This window comes from Scyliorhinus canicula, chromosome 15 (genome assembly GCF_902713615.1).
Source record: "Scyliorhinus canicula chromosome 15, sScyCan1.1, whole genome shotgun sequence".
NCBI lineage: Eukaryota > Metazoa > Chordata > Chondrichthyes > Carcharhiniformes > Scyliorhinidae > Scyliorhinus > Scyliorhinus canicula.
The window spans coordinates 10,080,452-10,101,020 of NC_052160.1; the positions used below are offsets into that span (position 1 = coordinate 10,080,452).

Below are 20,569 nucleotides of genomic sequence, written 5' to 3' on the forward strand. Positions count from 1 at the left end.
CTCTGCCCGCGAGGTGAGCGATGCCCAAGCGATAAAGATGGCAATCTCCCCTGTCTGCTCAGCTTCAATATCAACCCAGCAATCTCTGCTTCTAACCCCTGCAGAAAGCCACCGCCGCCCTCGCAGAAAACAGGACGTTGCAGGCCAAGCTGCATTTGGCCAGTGCAGCTCAGCACCGGGCTCACAGTGCTGAGCAGGACTATGAGGAGGTCGTGCGTCTTCTGGAAGCTGAAATCACGGATCTCAAAACTGAGCTGGCAGGGAAGACACAAAGTAATTCCGAAGAGCTCACAAAGGTGAGTTGTGTCCGGAATGCTGTGAGGTGATTTAAATAGGGGACTTTGTTCAATTCTTTTTTATATTCTCTGGGCCTGCATTTGTTGCCCATCCCTAATTGCCCTTGAACTTGGGTGGCTTGTCCGACCATTTAAGAGTCAACAACATTGCTGCAATCTAGAGCCACATGTAGGCCAGACTGGGTACGGTGGGCAGATTTCCTTCCCTAAAGGACATCAATGAACCAGATGGGTTTTTACAACAATCGTTTTACGATCATTTTAATTCCTGATTATCACTTGAATTCAAACTCCAACATCTGCTGTGGTGGGATTCAGACCCTGGCCCCCCAGAGTATTGCTCTGGTTCTCCGGCAATGATGCAGTACTTCCCCCTGAAGCTACAAGGCCTCACTGGGTCTGAAGTCAAACCAACATGATCTTTAAATGGTATTCAACGTACCTTAGCAAGCGCCATGGGTGAGCTTGGAATGCCGTGATCCTGTACCTGACTATTCCCTGAGGCAGCTCCCAGTTTCTTACAGTGTGGAACGAGGCCATTCAGCCCATCGAGTTTGCACCGGCCCTTGGAAAGAGCATCCTACTTAAGCCCACACCTCCACCCTAAACCGATAACCCAGTAACCCATCTAACCTTTTTGGACACTAATTTAGCACGGCCAATCCACCTAACAAGGATGTCTTTCGGGACTTGTGGGAGGAAACCCACGCAGACACGGGGAGCACGTGCAGACTCCGCACAGACAGTGACCCAAGCCGGGAATTGAACCTGGGACCCTGGAGCTGTGAGGCAACAGTGCTAACCACTGTGCTACCGTGTCGCCCCCAAGTTGAAGCGCCCAACGTGGGGCCCAAACCCACGACCCTGGGGGTAAGAGTCCCATGCTGTACCGACTGAGCTACCGACTGATGCTACTGAATAAAGATTGCCTGGGTGAGAGGTATAAATTACATGCAGGTGATGGGCTGCTTACCCAGAAGAACATCCACAAACCATCTAGGCTGTCAGCGCAAAATAAATCTGACATCTGCTTGACTATCGTTTAATTCCGCCTCAAAAATATTAACATTCCTTATTTTCCCGAGTCAGAGGCAGGTTTATTCAACAAGTGCATATTCTTTTGTCAAATGAGGTCAAACAAAAATAGGTCAAACACAAATACACTTTGAGGTAATAATTCAATTTGATTTCTGGTTGAAATCGCAGGTCCCAGCCTGTTCCATTGACGCGATATTTAATTTATTTAGGAAGATACTCGGGATGTGCGGCAAAGACTGTCAATCGCCAGCTGCCAGCTGCAAACATCTGAGCTGAGGTGCAAACATCTGGAAATCTCAAACCAGAAGCTATTTTCCTTTGCTGAGGTGAGGCTTGTGTCTAAACATTGAAGCAAGTACCTTTTTCGGAGGAATGAAGCAGGATCTAATTGTGACCTATCGCTGCACGTCATGACGTCCCCTTCGTAACAAGAAGCCACATTTTCGCGGAGTTGTCCCAACTCCACGGGCAGTGTGGGGCAGAGCAGGACCCAGAGGCTGAAGGTCAGCCCCCATTGCTGACTGATCCAATTTTCACCAACAGGGGGAAGGGGATGGGGCGCAACTCACACAGGAGGGAAACCCCAACTCAACGGGGCCTTTTGAACCGAGTGCTGAATTCAAACCCCACATTTAGAACCACAATCTGGGGGGCTCATTAATTTATGCAACAGGTGTAAACCCCCATGAAGGTCTGTTTAAGTATTGTGATCTGAAGTTTGATCAGATCCCTTACTCCTTAAGCAAAAGAAAAATACTCTGAATCTGTCGGTGAGAGTCTATTTAAAAGAAAACCCTCTGCTGGACTGATTGACAAACCATCTCATGTAGATTAGAAAGGAATATTACCCTCAGGTCATGCAGTTTCAATAGAGTTCTTTGTTGACATTTTCCTATGGGTTATTATTGGGTCATAGCTTCCTGGTTCCCCAACGTCGCATTTGAGGGGTTCTCCAGCGATTCACTGGGGAGCCCCTCTCGGATGTTCCCACATAAGTGTTCACCCAGAAATTGTCCAGGGATGCTAACTTCTCCTGGACAATTATGCTGGGCTGCGAACCATTGGTTCAAGCGATTTAAATTGCTAACTTCGGATGGCCCTGCCAGTTTTACCTTCATAGTTACTCTGATAGTTAGAAGGAAAGAAAAACACTTATAACTTCAGAGTAACTATTATTTTTTAAAACCTAGGCCTAGCCCAAAATGGGGCACCCCACCCCCCACGTCCCCGGTGACTCCCCTTGCTAGCCTCGCCCAACAGCCACTTCTGGTCAGAAACTCCCTCCTGCCCGGTCCGACACTCCAGTCCAACCCCAGGGGTGCACTTCGCTGCTCCTGTCTCACCTGACTTGAGTGAGGAAGGTAGGGTGAGACAAGGGCTCTGGAATTACAACAAAGATAAGTCTCTCTGGAGTGTCAATCCACCAAAGTTTGCCACTCTGAGGACATTAGGGGCCATTATGCCTTTATGAAGGCTTTATTAAAAGCTACAATTATCTCAGCAAGGTGTTCTGAGTTCACAGTTTGTTTGAGAGTTTAAAGCATCTGTTTCAGGATCAGCTGTTTTCGATTTGGGGTCTGAAAAAAAGTTTGTTTGTTTTATAAGAGATCAACCATTTGAATTTCAAAAGCTTTGAATGAGTATTTAATGGAACAGAGTTTTTTCACAATCAGGTGTGCTGTACGAAATTGATAGAGACTTACACTTTTCATCTCCACATGGCTCTTGAGGTCTGCCTATGGCAGACACAGGATGGGTATCTCTGGTGGGGGAATGGGGAGTATGTTGCAGCATGGGATGTTATTGGAGGGCATAAGTTGGCATGGAGGGGAAATGGGTTTTAGGGTTGGGTGGGGTTGTGAGGGCTAGACGGTTTTACAGCTTCAAACACAACTGGAACGAAGCTCCAGAGAACTGAGGGGGATTTCTAACCAGCCCACCTTGTGACACACAGCAGCACCCCGCATCGGACTCCCACTCTCAGCCCCCCCCCCCCCCGCTGAGGTTGTGCAAGAATCTACTTCCGGGGTCAGCGGGGCCTCACTTGATCTCGTCCTCACACCCACCTATCTGGGGTGAAAACTGGGTCTCAAGGGGCCCTTTAAACTGAGGCGGTTCTGCCGAGTCCCAACAAGATACCAGTCTGAGAGACGGAAATCCAACTTTGGACAGAGTTAGAACATGCTGACCTAATCATGCAAAAAGAAAGAATGGCACTAATATAGCGTGCGTGTGTGTGTGTGTGAGACGGGGGCTATCCATGCACCTTAAAGTAGTGGAGAGGGGATCGCACTTTGCAAGGGATAAGTGTCAGCAAAGTAAGAAAGTGTATGAGGAGCGGTTGAGGACTCCGGGTGTGTAAACGTTGGAGGTTAGAAGGATGAGGGGGGATTTCATAGAAACCTACAGGATACTGAGAGGCCTGGAAAGAGTGGACGTGGAGAGGATGTTTCCACTAGTAGGAGAAACTAGAACCAGAGGACACAGCCTCAGACTGAAGGGACGATCCTTTAAAACAGACATGAGGAGGAATTGCTCCAGTCAGAAGGTGGTGAATCTGTGGAACTCTTTGCCGCTGAAGGCTGTGGAGGCCAATTCACCGAGTGTCTTTCAGATAGGTTTATGATTAATAAGGGGATCAAGGGTTAATGGGGAGAAGGCAGGAGAATGGGGATGAGAAACATATCAGCCATGATTGAAAGGCAGAACAGACTCAATGGGCCGAATGGCCTAATTCTGCTCCTGTCTTATGAAACCTTACCCCTCTAGCATTGACACTTCCCTCTCAACAAATTCAATGTTATTTTCCTTCTCCGGCAGAAAGTACACAAGGTTCTAACATCTGCCACCTTGCAGGGACCTGACCAAGGGTGAGTAGATAAGAACAACCTACCAAATCAATCTTTTATTTTAAATAAACATTTTATTGAGGTATTTTTGGTTTTAGAACAACAAAACAATAAACAATGTACATGAGACTATAAACATAGTGCAAAAGCCGCCTCCTTTACAGGTCCCACCTTTATTAACCCCCTACTCTAAGCTAAACTAACCACCCCCCCCCCCCCCCCCCCCCCTTCTGCTGACGATTAGTTTTCCGCGAAGAAGTTGATGAGCGGTTGCCACCTCCGGGTGAACCCAAACATTGACCCTCTCAGGGCGAACTTGATTTTCTCCAAACAGAGAACGCTCGCCATGTCCGATAGCCAGGTCTCTGACTTTGGGGGCTTTGAGTCCCTCCAAGCTAATAGTATCCATCTCCGGGCTACCAGGGAAGCAAAGGCCAGAACGTCTGCCTCTTTCTCCTCCTGGATTCCCGGGTCTTCCGACACCCCGAAAATCGCCACCTCTGGACTCAGTGCCACCCTTGTTTTTAACACCGTGGACATGATATCTGCAAACCCCTGCCAGAATCCCCTAAGCTTCGGACATGCCCAGAACACGTGGACATGGTTCACTGGTCCTCCCACACATTTTGCGCACCTGTCTTCCACCCCAAAGAATCTGCTCATTCGGGCCACTGTCAGGTGAGCCCGGTGAATGACCTTGAATTGTATCAGGCTGAGCCTGGCACATGTTGCGGACGTGTTGACTCTACTCAACGCGTCCGCCCAGAGACCATCCTCTATCTCTCCTCCCAGCTCCTCCTCCTACTTGTGCTTCAGCTCCTCAGTCTGTGTCTCCTCTGACCCCATAAGTTCCTTGTAAATGTCCCGAGACGCTCCCTTCTCCCACCCACCCTATGGAAACTACCCTGTCCTGAATACCCCTTAACGGTAGGAGCGGGAAGGTTGACACCTGTTCACGTAGGAAGTCCCGCGCCTGCAGATACCTGAATTTGTTTCCCCTCGCCAACCCAAACTTCTCCTCCAGCGCCCTCATACTCGGAAAGCTCCCCTCTATAAACATATCCTCCATCCTCTCAATCCCTGCTCTCCGCCATATCCGGAACCTCCCATCCATACCTTCCGAGGCAAACCGGTGATTATTACAGATTGGGGACCAGACCGATGCTCCCTCTGCTCCCACATGTCTCGGCCATTGCCCCCAGACTCTCAGGGCCGCCGCCACCACGGGGCTGGTGGATTACCATGCCGGTGGGAACAGCAGAGGCACAGTTACCAACGCCCCCAGACTGGTGCCCTTGCATGAGGCCGCCTCCATACACTCCCATGCCGACCCCTCCCCCACCACCCACTTCCTGATCCTGGCTATATTCGCCGCCCAGTAATAGGTACTAAAATTTGGCAGCGCCAGCCCGCCCTCTCCCCGATTCCGCTCAAGCATTACCTTCCTTACCCGTGGGGTCTTGCCGCCCAAACAAAGCCAGTGATCACTTTGTTGACCCATTTTTAAAAAGGACCGCGGAATAAAGATGGGGAGACATTGAAACACGAACAGGAATCGATCGTATTCATCTTAACGCATGAGCAGAATTGTACAGAGGGAAATGGTTTTCACATCTCTTTACTGATTTCAAGACACAAAAGAAGTGTTACTATTATAATTTAGACTTGTGCTATGAATAGAACATGCCATGTCAGGACTGAGGTTATGTACAAACTTTCTGACAGAAACTGTGTGTTTGTTCCATAAAGCTGACATTTTGAGTGTTAAGACTGAAACCACTGATTAGGAACTCTGAGTAAGATAAATATTAGCCAACTTATCGATATATCATCGTGCTGCATTGGTGACCACAATTTATGCTCAGGTTACTGCTTGGGAGGGAACTTTCATTTTGGCTGCTAGGATGCAGCCTTCAAGGAATCCGACAAATTCACCCCCTCATTGGGGTAGATCCTGACTAGGGTAAAGGCCGAAGTGTTTGAAACCATCTTCAGCCAGCAGTGCTGAGCCGATGGTCCACCTTAGCGTCCTCCTGCGGCTGCCGAGCATTACCGATGCCTTTAAGCAACGCGCCTGTCGATGTGTTTATCGGGCGGGTTGCCAGTGAGCCCCCCCTCCCCCCCAATGGTGCGTTTTGCGTTGACAAAGGTGGCCCGCTATTGGATGGCAGCGGTGCCTTCTGATCCCGCCGCATTCTGCGCACCACCTCCCCACCCCGCCGTCAGGAATGCGGCAGCAAGGATTCGCCGTCGGCAGGAATCCACCAACCGGATCGCCTGGAAAATTCCAGTCAAGTGTGTTCATTCTGCAAATGGTATTGAGCCCATTCGGTATAAACCGGCCTTAGGCCTTAGCAACTCAGCGGGAAACTGTTCCCATTTCCACTCCCACATTCTACAACCATCCACTCATCACAAGGTCGGACCCGTGACAAAATTTATATTTGTATCCCTACATGGACACCTTCTAGGTAGCTTTGTGCACAGGGAGAGGTTTCTGTTCCGTTGAAGTCTTTGGTGAATGAGGCTGGAATTCTCCAGCTATCGGGATTCTCTTTTCCCGCCGGCAGAGCAGCCCCGCCCACAGGTTTGGTTGGGGGGGGGCTCCAGTGGGAAGTCCCATTGACAAAAGGCGGGAAGAGAGAATTCCGCCGCCAGCGAACGGCGCGCCGAATGTCCTATTCCCACTCGCGGCGGGTCCGGAGTATCCGTGAGTATCCCGATCCCGGTATTCGAATAAGTCCAGCTGCAATGAGGTTTGACCGCAAACTTTTTTTGTGGTCCCCGCCCGTACTTTAAGGGGCTGGTTTAGCAGGGGCTGGTTTAGCACACTGGGCTAAATCGTTGGCTTTTAAAGCAGGCCAGCAGCACGGTTCAATTCCCGTACCAGCCTCCCTGAACAGGCGCCGGAATGTGGCGACTAGGGGCTTTTCACAGTAACTTCATTGAAACCTACTCGTGACAATAAGCGATTTTCATTTCATTTCATCAATAATGTCAACTCGCTCTGCAGCACCTCTGTGTCCTTGTGGTCTCTCCCATGGTTTCACTCACCCTTAACGCCAGAATCCCAGCGTCCATGAAGTGTGACTTTCATCTTTCAGGAATGGCACCGAAATACATTGCCAAGAGTTGACCTTTTGCACCTTTTACCCGGCTGCAGGGCGATCAAATCCAAGTTCTTCAGGAGAGAAAGCAGCCTGCCCTCCCCAGGACCGGAACGGCTCCTTGCCACTGAAGCCAGACAGCTGATTGAGTGGGTCTGCTCCTCAAACTCTGAAAACGGTAAGCTGACTCCGAGGCCCTGAGAACGGGTTTGACAGAACCCCCAGCTCCAGCCCAGTCTCATATTTGTATTGTATCTTTTGGGGATATCGTTGCGTTTAGGTATTGCCGATAAATCCTGAGGTTTGTATTAACTCGTTTCCTAGTAGCATAGGACTGAGGAGCAGGATCATGGCTTAACTGATTGTGGTCTCAACTCCACTTTCCTGTCTGTCTGTCACCGCCCCCCCCCCCCCCCCCCCCCCCCCCCCCCGCTCCGTATAATCCGTGACTCCCTTGTCCATCAAAATTCTGTCTAACTCAGCCCTGAATAAATTTGATGGTGCAGCCTCCGCCGGTCTGAGGAACAGCAGCACGGTAGCATAGTGGTTAGTACAGTTGCTTCACAGCTCCAGGGTCCCAGGTTCGATTCCCGGCTTGGGACACTGTCTGTGCGGAGTCTGCACGTTCTCCCCGTGTCTGCGTGGGTTTCCTCCGGGTGCTCCAGTTTCCCCCCACAGTCTAAAGACGTGCGGGTTAGGTGGATTGGCCATGCTAAATTGCCCTTCATGCCCAAAAAGGTTAAGTGGGGTTACGGGGATAGGGTGGAGGTGTGGGCTTGGGTCGGGTGCTCTTGCCAAGGGCCAGTGCAGGCTCGATGGGCCGATTAGCCTCCTTCAGCACTGTAAATTCTATGATTCTATGATTCACAGACTAACGACCATCTGAGAGCAAATATTTCTCCTCATCTCCGTCTTAAATGGAAAGCCTCTCAATTCTTGAACCATGTTCTTTGGTTCTAGTCTCCCCCTCAAGTGAGAACATCCTCCTGGTGTCCACCTTGTCAGGTCCCCTCAGGTTCTTCCAAGTTTCAATAAGATCACCTCCCGAACGTCAAAATTCCAATCGGTGCAGGCCTAACCTGTTCAAACTTCCATCAAATCATCCCTTCATCAAAGGAAAGGGTTGAGATACCCTCTTCTGAACTGTTTCTTTTGAAATTGTATTTTGTTTTTCCAGTAATGAGGCCAAAACCGGACACAGTATTCCAGATCTGTAATCAAGTAAGAGATTGGAATGAATCACGGCCCCACCTTTTACGCCTCCTTAATTACAGCTTTAACAGATACACTGCCTGAATGTATTTAAACCAGGGTTTTTAACAACATTGCTGCCACAAGTATGAAACATAAAGTAAAGCAATTTCTACATTCATGACAATTATGTGCAGCATTTCATTTCCCATGTGTGGTAGCTTTACATTTTGTGCGCGGTGTCTTAAAGGAGACAGCTTGTGGGCAACCTGCACGCTACCTTCACGATTGCCTTGTGCGCTCACATCTCAACCATGTCCGACCCATCTCCCGCGCCTCTACCCTCAGCCTCTCTCCTCCCTCCCAGAACCAGGATAGGATCCCCCTTGTCCTCACTTTTCACCCCACCAGCCTCTGCATTCAAAGAATCATCCTCCGCCGGTTCCGCCAACTCCAGCATGATTCACCACCAGACACATCTTCCCCTGTCAGCATTTTGCAGGGACCGTTCCCTCTGGGATGCCCTGGTCCACTCCTCCATCGCCCCCAACACCTCACCCTCTTTACACGGCATCTTTCCAATCAATCTCAGACGGTGTAACACCTGCTCCTTTACCTCCTCCCTGCTCAGCATCTCAGGCCCTAAACACTCTTTTCAAGTGAGTCAGCACTTCACGTGCACGTCCTTCAATCTGGCCTATTACATTCGCTGCTCCCAGTGTGGTCTACTCTACATTGGAGAGACTAAACGCAGACTGGGTGACCGCTTTGCAGAACATCTGTGATCCGTCCGCAAGCAGGACCCAGACCTTTCTGTCGTTGCCATTTCAACTCACCGTCCAGCTCTCACGTCCACATGTCCGTCCTTAGCCTGCTGCAATGTCCCAGTGAAGCCCAGCGCAAACTGGAGGATTAAGCACATTACAGCCTTCCGGACTTAACATTGAGTTCAACAACTTCAGACTGTGAACTCTCTCCTCCACCTTCACCCCATTTTTATTTCTATCGATTTATTTTCATTTTTTTCATTGATGTTTTTCCCTCAGCGTTGTTCCCCCCCCTCCCCCCCCCCCCCCCCCCCCCCCCCCCCCCTCCAATCCACTTGGGCCACCTGTTCCTAGTTGCCCTTTGACTCACTGCTCACCTTTGTTCGGCCATTCACACATTCTAATCTCTTTATGTGCCGCTATCAGCCCCTTCTTAGCCTTAATCACCCCCAGTTACATTCCTTTTGTCTTCTGTCCTCGACACCTTTGTCCATCTCCACCTATCACTGGCCTCCTATCCAGCCACACTGCTCCATTCATCCCCCCCCCCCTCCCAGTATAAATCTGACCCTATTTCCAATTCTCTCCAGCTTTGACAGAGAGTCATCCAGACTCGAAACGTTAGCTCCCTTCTCTCTCCACAGATGCTGTCAAACCGGCTGAGATTGTCCAGTATTTTCTGTTGTCGTTTGGGCCCGACTCTTTCCCTGCTTATCCTCTTCCCATTGATATACCGATAGAATATCTTGTGATTTTCCCTACTTTTACCAGCCGGAGATGTCTCTTTGCTCTCCTAATTGCTTTCTTAAGCTCCATCCTGCACTTCCTGTATTCCACTAATGTCTCCGCTGATTTGCTCCCTTTGTACTTGTTAAAAGCCACTCTTTTCCTTCTCATCGCATCCTGAATATCTCTGGTCACCCATGGTCCCTGGACTTGTTACACCTTCCTATTACCCTAGAGGGAACATATTGGGCCTGTACCATCCCCATTTCTTTTTTTAATGCCCTCCTCTGCTCTTCTGTAGATTTCCCCACAGGTAATTCTTCCCAGTCTACCTTGGCCAGAACCTGCCTTATTTTACTAAAATTCCTCTCTACCCCAGTCCACAACTATTTTTTGCAACTTGTCTATTTCTTTGTCCATAATAAACTTAAATTGTACCGTGTTGGGGTCGCTATCACCAAAATGCTCCCCCACCAACACATCAGCCACCTGTCTGGCTTCATTCCCTAGAATTAGGTCCAGCACTGCATTGTCACTCGTTGGACCCTCTACATATTGGGCTAAAAGGTTCTCCTGTATACATTTTAAGAACTCCACTCCATCTAAGCTCTTAACACAGCGATTATCCCAATTAATTGGGAAAGTTGAAATCGCCAAATATTATTTTTACACACCTTTGCGAATTGCGCATAACTTCCCACTGACTATCTGGGGGTCTATAATAAACACCTAGCAATACTTTTTTGTCCCTTTTTTGTTCCTAAGTACCCACAAAGCTTCATTTGATTTGATTGGATTTGTTTATTGTCATGTGTACCGAGATACAGTGAAAAGTATTTTTCTGCGAGCAGCTCAACAGATCATTAAGTACATGGGAAGAAAAGGGAATAAAAGAAAATACATAATAGGGCAGCTCAACAGATCATTAAGTACATGGGAAGAAAAGGGAATAAAAGAAAATACAAAATAGGGCAACACAAGGTATACAATGTAACTACATAAGCACCGGTATTGGATGAAGCAGACATGGGTGTAGTGTTAATGAGGTCTGTCCATAAGAGGGTCATTTAGGAGCCTGGTAACAGTGGGGAAGAAGCTGTTTTTGAGTCTGGGGGGTGCGTGTTCTCAGACTTCTGTATCTCCTGCCCGATGGAAGAAGTTGGAAGAGTGAGTAAGCCGGGTTGGAGGGATCTTTGATTATGCTGCCCGCTTTCCCCAGGCAGCGGGAGGTGTAGATGGAGTCAATGGATGGGAGGCAGGTTCGTGTGATGGACTGAGCGGTGTTCCCCTCCAAGGTATCATCTCTCCTTGCTACAATAACTGACTCCTTAACTAATAATGCAATGCCTCCTCCTCTTTTACCCCCTCCTCTGTCTCGCCTGAAGATTCTATATCCCAGGATGTTGAGCTGCCAATTCTGCCCTTGGCTACTGTATCACAATTCCACGTGTTAATCCTCGCCCTTAACTCATCCGTTTTACCTGCAATACTCCTGGCATTAAAGTAAAGACCATACAGCCTTGTCACACTCCCTTGAAACTTGCTACTGCTCCCTCCGACTTGATTGCTTTTCTGTGCTATGCTGTGTCCCTATTCTGCTAACATCTGCGTCCCCTCCCCCTGCTGAATTAGTTTAAAATCCTCCCAACAGCAGGCGTGCCCGAACTGAGGCAGCACGGGACTCCCACTGGTCCTCCAGACAGCAGGCGGGATTCGCATCATCAACAAATTAAAATCAGAGCGATCAAAGAAACAATAATGTTTCAAAAAAATGTAACCCCTATTCCTCGGGAATGACTGCTGTGCTGTACAATATTTGGCCACAAGATGGAACCAAAGTCCAATTTAATTTTGCACTCAAATAGATTTACCATTCATATTTGAGTTTTACAAATAATTTGCATTTAACTTTCCGGGTAAAATATGAGTCAGCTTAGCTTGAAAATACAAAACAAGGACCAAGATAGGGGCGCACACGCTGTACATCTGCCTGATGCGTAACATCTTACACAGAACACAAGTCACTATATCATAAAAATAACACCTTTTAAGTAGCTAGGGCTCTGAATGAAAATGAAAATCGCTTATTGTCACGAGTAGGCTTCAATGAAGTTACTGTGAAAAGCCCCTAGTTGCCACATTCCGGTGCCTGTTCTGGGAGGCTGGTACGGGAATTGAACCGCGCTGCCAGCGATTTAGTCCAGTGTGCTAAACCAGCCCCTGTGACCACAATATTAAATAACCGTCAAATTCGAATGTACCATATTTCCATGCAGTTCTCATCTTGCAAGTCTGGGTCCATTTCTAAAATTGTAACTTCAGTAAACCAGCACGAAAATGACTAGACACAGGCGTTAGTTAACAAAAATGCCACATTTTTTTTATGTCAGGATTATTCTCAGAAACTGCAACAGGTGCACTTGTGGCTGCAGATGGTGACGGCGTTGTATTAAGTATGTTGTGCGGAATGAGTCACCGTTAATCTTGTGGTTCAAAGCAAACATTTGACGTTCGAACATTTTCACGTTAGCAATTTGTCAAGTAAATTATGAAGACTGCCAAACAGTCTTCAGTCCGCAGTTTGCATGGAAGCATCCCAATGTCAAGACTATGGACCGGTCCATGCATGCAGGAGATTGGATGTGGTCCACACATGCAGAACACCAGGCATACTCTGGATACATAGAAGACCAGGAACACCAAAACCGCGCAATAATGGTTTCTGCTTGAATGTGTGACAGGGGTCGGGAGAGGAACGTGCCGATAGCTGTACATGAGTTTGCATATTCCATTCTCCCAATTTAAAAACTTGGATATGGTCTCACTTGGATTGAAAATGAAAAGTAATAAACTATTTTGACGTGACTCTTGTTCGAAGGTTATCCTTCAGATTTCCCTGAATCAGTTCTGGGCAGATACTTGCGCCGTGAGTGTTCATTGCTGCACAGGCCACTCTGCAATGTTACTGATATATTTTGATCCATCGTCATATGGGTACGGGGGGGGGGGGGGGTCGCTCGACTAGTAAGCCAGAAACCCAGAGTAATATTCTGGGAACCGGTGCTGCCTCACGGCGCTGAGGTCCCAGGTTCGATCCCAGCCCTGGGCCGTGTGGAGTTTGCACATTCTCCCCGTGTCTGTGTGGGTCTCACCCCCACAACCCAAGGCTGTGCAGGTTAGGTGGATTGGCCTCGATAAATTGTCCCTTAATTTAGAAAAAAAAATACTCTGGGCACCGGGGATCAAATTCCACCTTGGCAGGTGGTGAAATTTGGAATTAAAGTCAAACGATGCCTGGGACACGGTGAAGACCCATCTTGCTCACTTCTGCCTTCGCCCTCTGAAATGGCCCAGCAATCCACTCAGTTCTAGGGCAATTAGGGATGGGCAATTAATGCTCGCTCTCAACCTCTGAATGGATTTTTAAAAATCTATCATTTGAAGATAATGGATATGATATGTTTGATGATAAATACCTGGCTTTTAACACAGTGAAAAGACACAAGTGAATTTAATTCATTTGAATATAATGTCATGACTCCACCTTTATGCCGTTTTGGTGTATTTATTTTAATTGTGGCAGAGTTTTGATGGACAAATGTTAAAATTCAGCAGGCACTAAAACATGAATCGGAGCAGTTAAATTGCGGCTTATAGCTTAAAATGCCGTCCACAAATTGGGGATGTCGGAATGCTGTCACGCTGTAACTTTGCCACTAACTGTGTGTTGTATTGTGGAGTTTGTGAATATGAACGAGAAATTGATAAAACGCTGGTAATTGGTGTTGTGTTTGGTCCCTTGTGCTTTGTGAAGTAACTCACCAAACACTTGGATCTGTCCAAACCAGGACCCTTTTATTGTGTCTCGTGCGGCAATATGGCAATCTGATACAGGTCACGTTATCATGGAGTCTTGCTACTCCTCTGGGACTTACACCTAGCACTGACCAATTACCTGTACGTCTTATTACCCTCTCCTTCTTCGGGAGATGGCCAGGTGTGTCTCCCTTTATAGCGGGTCCCAGGTCACATGGTACATGGTTAGTCGCAACATGAACCCGCATGGTACCGCCACCTGCTGATTGGAGGTCGCACACCATCCAACTATGATACAGTTCACAGGCATATCGCCACAATAGCTGATTCAACGCAAAGCCACTTGGAGAGTTACAGAAAACATGCTAAAAAAAAAAAACTGTTAAACACCCTGGACACATTCTGAAGTATTTTCTGTGGCAGACTGAGGATTAAACCACTGGGGATAAGTATAGTCAGCGAATTATGATAGGAAACATTGCCTGAAAGGGCGGTGAAAGCAGATTCAGTAGTAACTTTTGTCGGAGTTTTGAACACACATTTGAAAAGGATAAGCTTGCATGGAAAATGCAGGAATCGGGACTAATTGGATAGTTGTTTCACAGAACCAGCACAGTTCTGATGGGCCAGACGGTCTCTGTATTTTTAAAAGAGTACCCAAATCTATTTTTTTTCCCAATTAAGGGGCAATTTAGTGTGGCCAATTCACTACCCTGCAACTCTTTGGGTTGTGGGGGTGAGACCCACGCAGACACGGGGAGAATTTGTGAACTCCACAGGGACCCAAATCGAACCTGGGTCCTCGGCGCCGTGAGTCGGCAGTGCTAACTACGGCATCACCATGCCCCCCCTCGGCCTCTATTTTTGGCTGGAAGATTATCTGATTGCTGTGAGGGAACAAGTAGACATTTTAAGATATAACACAAACACGGGAGCAACTGGAAAAATAAAATAAGTCCCGACAATTCCAATTAATTCCATGGATTAGAATCATAGAATCCCTTCGGCGCCGACGGAAGCCATCCAGCCCATCGAGTCTGCACTGACCCTCCGAAAAAAAACCCTACCTACGCCCAACATCCGTCCTATCCCAACTAACCTTTGTACACTTGGGGGCAATTTAGCATGGCCAATCCACCTGACCTGCATATCTTTGAGGGATGAAAGGGCGGCGGCGCGGGAAGGAGCTGTGGGTATGGGGGTGGCATTGTTCGATTGTCAACTCCACTCAAACAGAAAGCCAGGTATTCTTCTAAGCATTCAAGTCCAATCGAATGGACAATCAGGGGTGGACAACAGCCGGCGGCCCAGTCGGCGAAACCCACATCCGGCAAAAAAAATATTAGTTTTTTTTTTCCCAAATGACTTTCTGATCCATCACTGCTCTTGTTAACCATGCTCAAATGGTCACAATGTCTCACGTTGGCAGATTGTGAGGTGGAAGATAGAAAACGTCTGCTTTGAAAGCCGGACGTTCTCCTAACATTGTCACCCTTATTGTCTGTTCCACTGCAGCCACGTGCGTGAAGACAGATGGTGAAGCTTCCCAGGAACCAACAGCACAAAGCAGGAAGGCAAGCCGGGACAAAAACCCTCCGACACACTCACATATAAACAGCCAGCTGCAAGAAATATTATTTATTTAAAAAGATGTAAAAAATTATCATATTCTATTGATATCCAGTTCTGTTTATATATATATATAATGTATATGTAATATTGTGTAAGTATTCTGTACTGTAGGTATCAGTCCTGATATGCTGAAACATGGGGGGAGATAAGAGACAGATTCAATACTGTCAACACTGCTAGTTGGCCACCCAGTTAATTAGGACCCCGTTTCAAAACTAGTTCCCAGAGCGGGCATGAATCATGAACATGTGCAAAGGGCCCGATGCCTGTTTTATGAGTGGGATGGTTGGTGATTTTAGCAGTACCAATGTCTATGCGGATTGGGCAAAGGTTACCCCACTGTAAAACTGGACAGATCATCCCACTTTATGAGTTGGCAGGCTGTGAATTAAAACTCTAGTGGCTCCTGCAGTTGAATCACGTTTGCAGATTTGGGGCACGTTTATACTACTCTAGTGATAATGACAACTTGAGACTAATGTGGCAACATGCAGGCTAAGGGGGTAGATATTCAGCTTGGGCACTTGCTATCACACTGGCTGTCCCGTATTTATTTATTTCGGCCAGCTCAATATTTAGTTCAATTTGTACCACATTTCACAGCCCTGTGGGGGAAATAAACCTTCAGCCACAACCCTGCACCAAGCTGAAGAGTACTGTGTGATGAGAGCCTCCGGTGGTGGAATCCAGTATGGCAGCAGTTCACCAGTCCTGTGCAACTTCAGACGAACAACGTCGGCGAGGGTTCGAGGCTGGAAAAGAGTACTTTGTACTGCGGCATTTTATTCATTCAAATTTAAAATACCTTTTGATATTTGATGTGGCAACTTCACGGTCCCTTCCCCATCCCCAACCTTTCGAATGGACTGCATTGTGTCCTTTTTTGGAGAAATTATTTTGGTTAGCTGCTACGAGACCAAACTTGAACAAGAACCATAGGTTTTCATAGAATTTACAGTGCAGAAGGAGGCCATTCGGCCCATCGAGTCTGCACCGGCTCCTGGAAAGAGCACCCTACCCAAGGTTAACACCTCCACCCTATCCCCATAACCTAGTAACCCCACCCAACACTAAGGGCAATTTTGGACACTAAGGGCAATTTATCATGTCCAATCTACCTAACTTGCACATCTTTGTGACTGTGGGAGGAAACCGGAGCACCCGGAGGAACCCCACACAGACACGGGGAGGATGTGCAGACTCCGCACAGACAGTGACCCAAGCCGGAATCGAACCTGGGACCCTGGAGCTGTGAAGCGATTGTGCTATCCACAATGCTACCGTGCTGCCCTTTTGTTCCCTTCACGTGTCTTTTGCTAAAGAATACCAACCCAAAGTATTTTCGTATCGCGGCAATGTTGCACAGCATCTGGATTTCAGCAACACTAAACTCCTGTTAACAGCAAATTGTCTCAATCATGGGCGTGTCCTTGAGCCCCATTTGTAGAATGTGAGCTTACGCCCATCGTGAGTGCGATGCTTCATGACAGTCAAAATCTTACTGGAACTGTTGTTTCCCCCTCAGGACACCAGATCACCTAGAGATAGTTCTAATTAAGCCCCCAGAGGCAACACGCAGTAAGCCTCCTGCAGAGAAGGAGGCAAGCATGTGTAAGCTGCAAAACAATTCGGTTTGCACAACCCACTCAAACAGCGGGTGTGCTTTTCATTCCTGATCATCTAATGCCCAGAAAGCTATTGTATGTACACAATGTTACTTTGATGCAGTACAATCCACCGACTATCTAGAAGAGGCATCGTGCATTCATTTTGCAACATAAAAGCATGTTTTGCCCTGTAACTAACCGTGCAGAGGGTATTCTGTTTAGGGATAAACCATACACAGGGTATTCTGTTCAGGGACTAACCGTACAGAGGGGATTCTGTTCAGGGACTAACCGTACAGAGGGGATTCTGTTCAGGGACTAACCGTACAGAGGGTATTCTGTTCAGGGACTAACCGTACAGAGGGGATTCTGTTCAGGGACTAACGGTACAGAGGGGAATCTGTTCTGAGACTAACCGTACAGAGGGGATTCTGTTCAGGGACTAACCGTACAGAGGGGATTCTGTTCAGGGACTAACCGTACAGAGGGGATTCTGTTCAGGGACTAACCGTACAGAGGGGATTCTGTTCTTTTTTTTTATAAATTTAGATTAGCAAATTATTTTTTCCAATTAAGGGGCAATTTAGCGTGGCCAATCCACCTACTCTGCACGTTTTTGGGTTGTGGGGGCGAAACCTACGCAGACACGGGGAGAACGTGCAAACTCCACACGGACAGTGACCCAGAGCCGGGATCGAACCTGGGACCTCAGCGCCATGAGGCGGTTGTGCTAACCACTAGGCCACCGTGCTGCCCGGGGATTCTGTTCTGAGACTAACGGTACAGAGGGTATTCTGTTCAGGGACTAACCGTACAGAGGGGATTCTGTTCAGGGACTAACCGTACAGAGGGGATTCTGTTCAGGGACTAACCGTACAGAGGGTATTCTGTTCAGGGACTAACCGTACAGAGGGGATTCTGTTCAGGGACTAACCGTACAGAGGGTATTCTGTTCAGGGACTAACTGTACAGAGGGGATTCTGTTCAGGGACTAACCGTACAGAGGGTATTCTGTTCCGAGACTAACCGTACAGAGGGGATTCTGTTCAGGGACTAACCGTACAGAGGGGATTCTGTTCAGGGACTAACCATACAGAGGGTATTCTGTTCAGGGACTAACCGTACAGAGGGTATTCTGTTCAGGGACTAACCGTACAGAGGGGATTCTGTTCAGGGACTAACCGTACAGAGGGTATTCTGTTCCGAGACTAACCGTACAGAGGGGATTCTGTTCAGGGACTAACCGTACAGAGGGTATTCTGTTCCGAGACTAACCGTACAGAGGGGAATCTGTTCAGGGACTAACCGTACAGAGGGTATTCTGTTCCGGGACTAACCGTACAGAGGGGATTCTGTTCTGAGACTAACCGCACAGAGGGGATTCTGTTCTGCGAGTAGCAGTCTAGATGAGACCATCTGTACAAAGAGTATTCTGCTCAGGCTAAATTCCATAATCGCTCGATCAAAAAATTAAACTAGAAAAATTACTTCTTTACATGTCTTTGTTGCCGCAAAAAGAGAATGGTGCAGTTGCCCATACTTTGGATTCTTGTAAAAGACAGCGAGAGGTTTATTAAAGGTGTTGCTCATACAATCAAGGTGGTAACCTTCCCCAAGTCCGTGCCAACACTCTGCTGACGTCACTCCACATCACGTGGCGCTGAACCAGCAGGATTGTATTCTCAGATTTTGAACTCCACTCGTTTCTCAAAGGCATGCTGGAGACTCTGTAGAATCATTTCATAGAACATACAGTGCAGAAGTAGGCCATTCGCCCCATCGAGTCTGCACCGACCCCCTTAAGGCCTCACTTCCACCCTATCCCCATAACCCTCTAACCACTCCTAACCATTCTCCAGTAACATCACCAGTTCCTCCGTGTTGAAATGCAAGTGTACTGGAGTTGAATAGTTTTTAAATGAAATTTAACTGGACTGCTCCATACTTCCATTGATTAGGGATATTCAGTGTTGGTCCTGCCATTGGAGGATTAATATCATTTACATTTGGTTTAAAAAGTGTACTGATTGCATCCCTTACCTATTGACTGTATTGGAAACCGAGCGACTGGTATTAACCACATTGTTATTTACCCACATAGACGGCTCCTGTGTGTAACAATGTACAATATTACTTCATGGGATTTGGGAAAAGGGATTTTCTATTGAAAACAAAATTTTGCAGTTTACAGAAAACGGAGTATTTTTCGGAGCTGATTAAATCATAACAAAAATCAAACCAGAACTTTTTGGGAATTCTTGAATGTAACAACTGTTCTAATTGTTCATTTTTAAACCCCGATGTTCCAACAGGTCGATTCCTCGCCCCAATCCGGGAATTAGAGCTACGTGTTAATAATAATAATAATCTTTATTGTTACAAATAGGCTTACATCAACATTGCAATGAAGTTACTGTGGAAAGCCCCTAGTCGCCACACTCCGGCGCCTGTTCAGGTACACACAGGGAGAATTCAGAATGTCCAATTCACCTAACAATCACGTCTTTCAGGACGTATGGGAGGAAACCGGAGCACCCGGAGGAAACCCACGCAAACACGGAGAACATGCAGACTCTGCACAGTCAGTGACCCAAGCTGGGAATCGAACCTGGGACCCTGGCGCTGTGAAGCAATAGTGCTAACCACTGCATACTGTGCTACCGTGCCGCCCAGCATGAGTTGACTGTGAAATTGGCCACAATTCATTCATTCTTCCTTCCCTGTTTAGAAACACTGCTTTGGGATATTGCTTGAAAAAAAAACTTGTTTTTGGCAGCCTTTCGTGTATCCTGTTGAGTACAAGGGAAAAAGCTTTGACAGCATGTATCTCTTTTCAGCAATACTCAAGTTCTGAAACGCCGAGCAACTAAATATGATTTTTACTACTCCTTGGCACCCTGGCAAAAGCTGTGCATGCTCATGGGAGTAAAAACGTAAGAAATAGGAACGAGAGTATGTCCTTCGAGCCTGCTCCACCATTCAATAAGATCATAGCTGATCCTGTACTTCAAGTAATAATTTATTCCTATATGAACGTCAATGGGTATCTCCCTCACAGCAGAGTTGACCTCCTGAACCTCATTATAATCCACAGCCTACACCAGGCAGACTGCTGTACTTCCTAAACAACCAGATTTCTTGTTCCACTATTCCACAGACAGAAGGTCGTTCAGACACCCCACCACAGAAATTCTACAATGAAAAAATTCCCATTTTTAAAAAAAATCCATTGTAGGAAGTTGCTGCTGAAAGATTGAGTCACATCCCCGGCACTACCATTAATTTTTTACCAAAACACACAACTTTGGAGAAATGCGCCATGCAAACAAAGTGAGAAGTCGATACAAAACCCCAGAGTCCAGTTCCTGTAACAGCTGCCTGGCTTTGGGAAAGCCAGGAAATGAAACTTCAACTCCACATGAGTCACATCACCATCAACCTAATTTCTTTAGCTGATTGTTAGCACTGCCGCAAAATCAAGAGGTTGAGGGTTCAAGACCCACTCCAGAGACTTCCTTTTTTTTAATAAACACTTTATTG

The 20,569-nt window shown here is 47.3% G+C and overlaps 1 protein-coding gene across 2 annotated transcripts in view; it reads left to right on the top strand.

Moving 5' to 3' along the window:
* Nucleotides 1-16,056, top strand: part of si:dkeyp-72e1.9 (syntaxin-binding protein 4) — an 88,047-nt gene extending 71,991 nt beyond the window's left edge. For both annotated transcript variants that reach the window (XM_038819783.1, XM_038819784.1), the window contains 5 exons: nucleotides 105-296; nucleotides 1,544-1,660; nucleotides 4,155-4,204; nucleotides 7,347-7,468; nucleotides 15,306-16,056. In XM_038819783.1, coding sequence (XP_038675711.1) covers nucleotides 105-296; nucleotides 1,544-1,660; nucleotides 4,155-4,204; nucleotides 7,347-7,468; nucleotides 15,306-15,436 — 612 coding nt within the window. In that variant the 3' untranslated portion in view covers nucleotides 15,437-16,056. The remainder of the gene's footprint in view (nucleotides 1-104; nucleotides 297-1,543; nucleotides 1,661-4,154; nucleotides 4,205-7,346; nucleotides 7,469-15,305) is intronic.
* The last annotated feature ends 4,513 nt before the right edge of the window (nucleotides 16,057-20,569 follow it).